This window comes from Nannobrachium achirus (genome assembly GCF_963921795.1).
Source record: "Nannobrachium achirus genome assembly, chromosome: 23".
NCBI lineage: Eukaryota > Metazoa > Chordata > Actinopteri > Myctophiformes > Myctophidae > Nannobrachium > Nannobrachium achirus.
Genome location: NC_137830.1, coordinates 48410223 through 48418679, shown reverse-complemented (window position 1 = coordinate 48418679; position 8457 = coordinate 48410223). Strand labels below are relative to the sequence as shown.

General features: G+C 44.8%; 1 protein-coding gene across 1 annotated transcript in view; it reads right to left on the bottom strand.

The window, feature by feature from the left end:
* Window positions 1–6311: 6311 nt before the first annotated feature.
* The window catches only part of ncapd3 (non-SMC condensin II complex, subunit D3), a gene marked incomplete at both ends in the record, with an annotated part of 78785 nt that continues 76639 nt past the window's right edge, over window positions 6312–8457 (bottom strand). The window contains one exon of the mRNA XM_080754406.1: window positions 6312–6372. Within this exon, the coding sequence (XP_080610532.1) occupies window positions 6312–6372 (61 nt within the window). The remainder of the gene's footprint in view (window positions 6373–8457) is intronic.

Below are 8457 nucleotides of genomic sequence, written 5' to 3'. Positions count from 1 at the left end.
TGACAGTACTGTAAGATCGTGGGACTCATTGATTCGTTCCCAGATCATAACAAGAAGACAGAGACACGTAGTGTTGGTAACTTTCCACAAGTGATACAGTATAACCAAAACATGAATTCGTAGTGACCTGTAATCCACTAGCCTGAACTTACAGTACGACCAAAACATGGTCTCCTATACTGTAAGTTCAAACAGTAGTTCATAATATAACCTTATATGGTCATACAGTATGAGCCTCATACACAAATCATACAATTATGTATCATAATTCATATCTATATCAGTAGCGCGGCAAAATAAAGTTTATCGTAATAAAGTTGGACAAGTACTATGGTATGGTTGGCCTGTTGGTGCAACCACACATAAATTGGATAATGGAAAAATAGAATAGTAGATATGAGTAATAACGTGGCATTTGGGAGACAGTTTGAGCACAGTCAAGGTGCATAATGCAAGGAAAATGTTGTTCTTCCCAGTCCACTTACTTGGTTACTGGGTGGCTTTGTGTTGCTATGCATAATTGGGGGAACAAGGCAGAATAGAATAATCTTGTTAAGCATGGGAACCCAGAGGCTAGAATGAGCACAGCATTATGATGCGGAGGAGGTATTGGTGGCAACAAAACAAACTTTACTTTAATCAAACAGAAACAAAGCCGGGTACAAAGCAGGGCCGGACTTACATAGCAGGAACAAACGAGGTTCGCCTCACAGGGCAGAGACAGAATGGGTACAAAACTTAAAGCTATACTGTGTAAGTTGCTCACCTAGTGGTCATAGCAAACCACGGTCGCGTCCGCATCTTTCGGCCGTTTTTCGCCGCGGACCGGGCCTCACATCCCCGCGTCTGCCTCCACCTCGCCGAGATCTATCTTTAGAGGGGTCCCTGGTTCCTGTGCGTTCAGGCATTCCGGAGAAACGGACTCCTTCACCCTGCCTGGTAGGCGAGGTTACCTTTACCCGAGTATAGAGACACGCGAGCGACTACAAATAGGGCCGCCATAGCGACCCCACTTCAAGATGCGCTGTGATTGGCCGGCAGTGTATAACCCTCGCTGTGATTGGCCGGTAGTGTATGATGACGTAATTTTTCCACGAAAACCGGGGCCCGGTCAGGATCATAGAAAACATATAAAGAGAAGGCTTTAGAAACTGAAAATAACGGAGTGGGTGTTCTAAAACTTTAGCGATTTAACAGTTAGGACAATTTTAAGATTTGTTTTATAAAAAAAGTTACATGGTATAACTTTAAAGCCTCGCAGGGCATACAACAGGTGGAACCCAGGGAGCCCAGAGAGAGCTCAAACACGGCACAAAGTCAATAGAGAGGCGGTCGGCAGGGAGAGAGATACAGTCTTAACGTGAGCAATGCAAGAGCGAAGTGTGATTCACTCTGGGCAACTTAAGTAGCAAGCACAAACACAATCAGAGAACAAGGTACAGCTGTGAGTAACATCAGAGTCAATGGGCCAAACCAAGTCAGTAGGGGGGGGAACGACAGGGGGCGCTGTGCTCCACAGTGAGCCTCACGTGTGTGTGTGTGTGTGTGTGTGTGTGTGTGTGTGTGTGTGTGTGTGTGTGTGTGTGTGTGTCTGTGTGTGTCTTGTACAATTGCCTCCCCACAGTTCCCTGAACTCTGTTGCCATGACGATGGATGCCTTTCGCGAGTAACAGTGATATCGACATCCAGCTGTGGTAAATGGAGGCCGATATATAGAAGTAAATTCTCTGCATTTCTATTGCGCCTTCATCCAAAGCGCTTCACAGTGTGCATTGTGCATTACGGTGCGTCCGTACACACCCATTCACACACATATGAGGCAGCCATGCCATGCATGTGTGTGTGGGTGGATGTGTGTTGCGCGTGTGCATGTGCGTGCCTGTGTGCACGCATGCAGAAGGTTCCTCCACTGTCAGTATCTCACGTACAATCACACAGGGATTACGATCCATCCAGCACCACCAATTACCGAAGGGCCACTTCGTTTTCTGTCCGCCCCCTACTACTACTAAGCCGGTCGTGAAAAAGCCTCCACACTAAGCAGAAATATACCATCGTTGTCGGTTGGAAACCTTGTATGTCCAAGACTCTTTGTTTTGCATTTATCATTTTAAAAATGATTTACAGTAGGCTAAATAGTGAAAACAGACGATCTACAAGCACACAACGCCTCGCACTGCGAGGCGTTGTGTGGTTGTAGATCTGCTGTTTTCACTACCTTGTGCGACGGCCTTGTATGATGAAGCAGGGCTTTACTTTGTGAAAAAACGTACACATTTGAAACTTGGAGATACAAGGTTTCTGCCCGACAGTGACGATATACTACATGCATGCTGTGGGAAAACTAAGAAACGAAATGTCATGGTTTCAAAACTCATATTTACCGTACAGTTTGCGTTTTCATCGCCGGAAGAGCTATGATGCGACATATAGGAACTTACACACTAAGTCAAACGTAGGAGCAGTTTGCGCCGCTCCAATGAGTGCATGGCTTTGTGTGTCCCACGCCCATATATGGTCATTTCAGTCCAGAATGAACAGGTTTTTTCAAAAACAAAATGTGTGTTTCATGTCCATATATGGTCATCTCAGTCCAGAATGAACAGGCCTTTTCAAAAACAAAATGTATGTCACCTCATGTCCATATATGGTCACTCCAGTCCAGAATGAACAGGTTTTTTCTGTCCCGTACGTCCAGAATATCAGTCCAGAATGAATAGGCTTTTTCAAAAAGCAAAATGTGTGTCCCATGTCCATATATGGCCATTTCAGTTCAGAATGAACAGGTTTTATCTGTCCTGTACATTCATAACTCTAGAACACATAGAAAAAAGTTCACCGCTTCCCTTCGAACCAAGGTTTGATTTTTTACATATTGGCCACCCCTAAGAATACTTGCTTGCCAATAAATACATGGGCAACTGGGCATATACTGATGACATCAGGGATCTCCATATATGGGAATAAAGGGGACAAGGCTGAATACAGAGATCTCCATATATGGCCATAAAAGGGACAAGGACTGAGAGACACTCATGATCTCCATATTTGGACATATCAGTCACATTGTCATACATAAGTGGTGCAATCTCAATCTTTATAGTGGTACATTTTCCAGGCAGGTTAACTGTTAGGATGCCCTGTCAGCAAAACATTCCCCTATTAACCCTTCCAGTGCCAGCCCCTAGAGGGCGCCAAAGAATGCCAGGGTATCTCCCATAGGCGAGCGCATTAGCATCCGGGGACTCACGTTGCAGTGACGCGCGTGCTCACGTTCGTGCACGTCATGAAAAGGTCCCGGATGAAAATGGCTACAAAATAGCTATTAGCTTTTTCTCATTTAAAAGATCATTTTTCGGCGATTTCGCCGTAAATAAACCTCGCGCCGCCTCCCTAAAAACACAATCCAGAGAAAATGACCTTCAAAGATGCGGCGATTCGCGGCGGCGTTACTCGTTTACGGCCGGCCGGGGGGCGGCCGGATCTCGGTCACTGGATGGAAAATTTAGGCCGGGGCTTCAGTAGGCCTCGGATCATTTTATTCATTTCATTAAAAAATGTATTTTAAACCATTTTTAATGGAATATATCGTCGGACCATGTAAAATGGCTCGCTGGAAAGCGTAGGACGAGCCAGGACCACCCACGGCTCTACAAGCAGCTCAGGGTAAGTAAAATAATAAAAAAAAAATTGTATTGGATTGAAATAAAGCCGAACTTGTTCGGGATCGGCACAATAAGAGTTAATTTAACACATGGCCAGAAGCTGAAATGTTTGCAGCAAGAGGATCTTTTGATTTCAGAAAGAACTCAGATCTCGTATCACTCCGATAGCCTATTAGAACAGATATTGGCAGCAATGCTGTGTTCAGGCTGTTTTCTTTCTTCTGTGAGACTGTGAAATCAGTAAATAAAACAAAAGCTCAAAAGACGGCAGAGGGTGATATGGGGCTATAGCAGAAAAATCATTTTAGTTTTCATGGAAGGTTGAATTCTCATCCAGTCCTTGAAACTATTCTGTATTTTAGAGAGAAATAGGGCAGAGAAAACATATATTTTTACAATAGAGATCTCACATAAAATAGGATTTCCTTTTCCAGCACAAGCCATGGTTTAACCATGAGCATGTCTCCTGTGTTGAGTGTCTGTTTGTTTACCTCGTGTCTCCCTTTGTTTACCTCGCACAAAGTGACACCACAACCTTTGATGCACATGCATGTAGCACATACACATGCACGTGCACTGCACGTACACACACGCGCACCACACACACAAATCAATCACCACAGTGGTTAGAAGGGTTTTTAAACTACAATATCTCAGATATCGAATAAATTAACCTGAGCTATTTGTAATTGTACTACTTAATTGTCTCCACCAGCCGAAGGCAGGGGGAGAGTATGTTTTCGCCCCTGTCTGTCCGTCCGTCCGTCCGTGCGTCCGTCCGTCCGTCCTCCGAGTTTGTGTACAGCTAATCTCCGGCGCCGTTGGCCCAATCGCTGCCAAACTGAGCACACACACTCCCTGGATGCCAATTCAGAACCTCTGCCCCACATTTTTCAAATAGCCCTGTTCTAGCGCCACCATGAGGCCGATGTTTGCAAAACACATTTCTGTACACTACTCCTACAGATTTTGTCCAAAAATCCTACAAATCGGTAGACAGTATCTCTACAGTCATGTGATCATCATGGATACGTCCGATTTTCCATATTCCATCCTGATTGGCTACAGTTGGCTTCCAAAGTTTGCAGGATTGCTCCGTTTTGAACAAAATGCCTCAAATCATGAACACAGCGTGCAATCTTGGTGAAATTGGGCGTGCACGTTCCCACTAGGTAGAGGAAGAAATGCCACTTCAAATTTCTCAAATCAGCCTCATGGTGGCGCTATAACAGGGCAATTTGTGTGGCCTGGTGGAGCCCTGTGCTCGGAAGAGCACTGCTTCTAGTTCATGGATGGATTTACTGCTCAGTGTAGCGGCTTGCTGATATGCCCATTGCCCCCCCATGCACTGTTACAATCTGATTTGATTTAGGCTGTTTGACTCTGTGACTACAATACAGTATAGTAAGGGAAAGTTAGCCTATTGCTAGACCAATCTGGGAACTAAATCTAAATCACTAACTTTCTTCACAAAATGTGTTCATAAAGGTGTCTACTATCACCTCTGAACTCTGTCAAACCCAACTCCCTTGACATACTTTGTCAGAGCCAATCAAAGTTATTGGGTATCCCGAGGGCCTGGGATTAAAGGGGGGAAAATAAAAAATTGCCAATATGAACGTATGAGGTGTTTAATTTGGGTATTTTCGGGCTGCTGAATCCATTCCAACCATTAGTTTTCAGTTAAAATGACTCTTTCCACCTGAGATACGGGGTGCGTTCGGAATTACCGCACTGAGCGCACTGGCCAATACAAACTAATACATGAGTGCGTTTGGGGTGCGCATTTCCGAACGCACCCACGGTATCAGTTTCCATCAGTGTTGAGAGCTTGTAGATCTGCTATTTTTAGTGAAGAGAGTTGGGATAGATGGAAAAAGAACTCATCAAGTACAGTGCAAATCAGGCCTGTTTCACTAATCATATGTCTAAGTGGTTAAACTTACTGAAGTGATATTGATGAATTCCAAATATTATCAAAGTATTCTGCGGCACCCCTGGACTGGCGTCACGGCATCCAAGGGTTTTAGGCCTGGGGCCAATTCTGATATCTTCACAAATTGGTACCACCCAAGGTGACCGTACATTTTTGACTTCCTACATGTCTCTAGTTTACATTTCGGTATGATAATCCTTTCTGAGACCCAGCTTAATTGATGTTATCAGCCGCTAGAGTCGGTCTCCCATCAACTTTATACAGGAGGAAAATACCCTGAAAACTGGCCACAGAAAGCGATGGTTTAGTGTTTTCATCACTAAACTATGAAGGTGGTAGATGATGAGTCATCACTTTTCATCAGTTTCATCAGTTTTGTGGGCGTCTTCTGTGGCCATTTGTAGCCCAAGGAATGTTTTTGTGCGACACAAATGTTTGCAATGGATTCAGTATCATGACAAACCCCTAGTTAGACCCCTCACATCCTACTTAAATACCCAGAAAAAAAGGTTTTCTGGGTATTTTCCTCCTGTATAGAAAGTCGATGGGAGACCGACTCTAGCGGCTGATAACATCAATTAAGCTGGGTCTCAGAAAGGGTTATCATACCAAAATGTAAACTAGAGACATGTAGGAAGTCAAAAATGTAGAAAATTTACAGTCACCTTGGGTGGTACCAATTTGTGAAGATATCAGAATTGGCCCCAGGCCTATTTGGGAAACCCTGCGTTAGACATCTCGACCTCCAACACGGATTCAAATACGGACTGGCTACAACACCAGACACAAGAGACACACATGCACACACAGGATGAAACACATTATGGAGGAGATGAGGTGAAACAGTGCAGCATCCCCTCCATTGGGCTGTAGATGGATGACACAAAGAAACATTCCCTCTCCCCCTGTCCATGAAGAAACATTCCCTCTCCCCCTGTCCGTGTAGTGGAAAAACCTCATACTAGTTGGAATCTGCCTTATATTCTGAATGACAAAGCGGGACAACTCCCGAATGGCCGGTTCATTCCCGGCCGGTGCAGGCCGGCCATTAGGAAAAGATTTAAATAGATTTCGGCCTTCGTTCCATTTTGGGGGCTGGGCGGCCAACAAAGTAAATCGTCACTGTCGGGCAGAAACCTGGTATCTCCAAGTTTCAAATTTGTACATTTATTCGCAAAGTAAAGCCCTGCTTCATCATACAAGGCCGCCGCACAAAAGTAGTGAAAACAGCAGATCTACAAGCACACAACGCCTCGCGGTGCGAGGCGTTGTGTGCTTGTAGATCGGCTGTTTTCACTAGTTTAAATCATTTTTAAAATGATAAATACAAAACAAACGGTTTTGTCACTTGTCATGATCTGAAATGGCAAATCTTTGAGTAGCAGCAGTGCTATAGAGAGAGATCTCTCTCTATAGCGCGCAATGAGGGGCCTCTCCAACTCTTTTTCCCGGGCTGATGGACTTGATGAATATGTTCATTCATTTTAAAATGCTTGAGGATGTATAGAGGAGAGGAGAGGAGAGGAGAGGAGAGGAGAGGAGAGGAGAGCTACCACGGCTGGAGTTCCTGAGTTACCAGGCAACAGCCAGCTCATAAGTTGAAGGTCAACTGTTCAATAATTAACATGAATAGTCAAGCATAAAATTCCTCACAATGGATCTATAATTTGTTCTTAGCATGCAGCCAGTGCTGCTCACTTGATAGATTCTGAGAATCGGTGTCCGTTCTAGAAATAGGAATCGAAAAGATTTAACAATACACAATTTGCCACTGTGAGTTGTGTGCCATTCTGCAACCATCCATCCATCCATCCATCTTCAACCGCTTATCCGGAATCGGGTCGCGGGGGTAACAGTTCCAACTGAGACTTCCAGATTTCCTTATCCTGCGCAACTTCCTCCACTCCCTCTGGGAGTATACCGAGGCGTTCCCAGGCCAGTCTGGAGATATAATCCTTCCATCTGGTCTTAGGTCTGCCACGGGGTCTCCTCCCAGTGGGACGTGCATCGAGGACCTTCCTAGGAAGGCGCTCGGGGGGCATCCGTACTAGATGCCCGAACCACCTAAGCTGACTCCTTTCCAAGTGAAGGAGCAGCGGTTCTACTCCAAGTCTCTCTCGGGTGAATGAACTTCTCACCCTATCTCTAGGGGAGATACCAGCCACCCTTCTGAGAAAACTCAACCAGTTATGGCACTCTGAACAATGACCATATGGAGCAAGAGTTCCTGAAACTGATTGAACTCCCACCAGGCCAAATGTTGATCCGAAATGACACTTCACAAAAGAGATAGCATCTTATAAGTAATTAGTCTTAGGGCTTATGGACGGTATCAGCGGAGGATTCCATCCCTGTTACAATGTGCTAGAACAGGGGTCTTCAACAGGGGGTCCTCAGAGTTACAACAGGGGGTCCTCCAAATCTTCCAATCCTTTTTATGTTAACAACTTGAACCCTAGTGTCCATATTCTGAGAACTGTAGCCAAAAATAGCAGATCTACAAGCTCATAACGCCTCGCAGCGCAAGGCGTTCTGAGCTTGTAGATCGGCTATTTTCGGCAAATAGGTTTGGTGTAGAAGGGGAAAAGAGCAGAATAAGAGCAGATGGTTCTTGATTGGCTAAACAGAGTGATTGCCCTCCAGCCAGTAGCATTCATTTCCAGCTTCATTTCTGGATAGAAAAATGGCGGATTTGCACTTGCTGACAAATAGGTCTGTAGAAACCATGGCTCTGTCCATTTATTTTTTACAGACTCTCTACAGCTCTACTGAGCTATCTTGTGTAAAAAGTTTTTTTTTAAAAGCCCAAGCTGACTCTGAGGGGGTTCAATGCTAGTGTGAAACAACACGATGAAG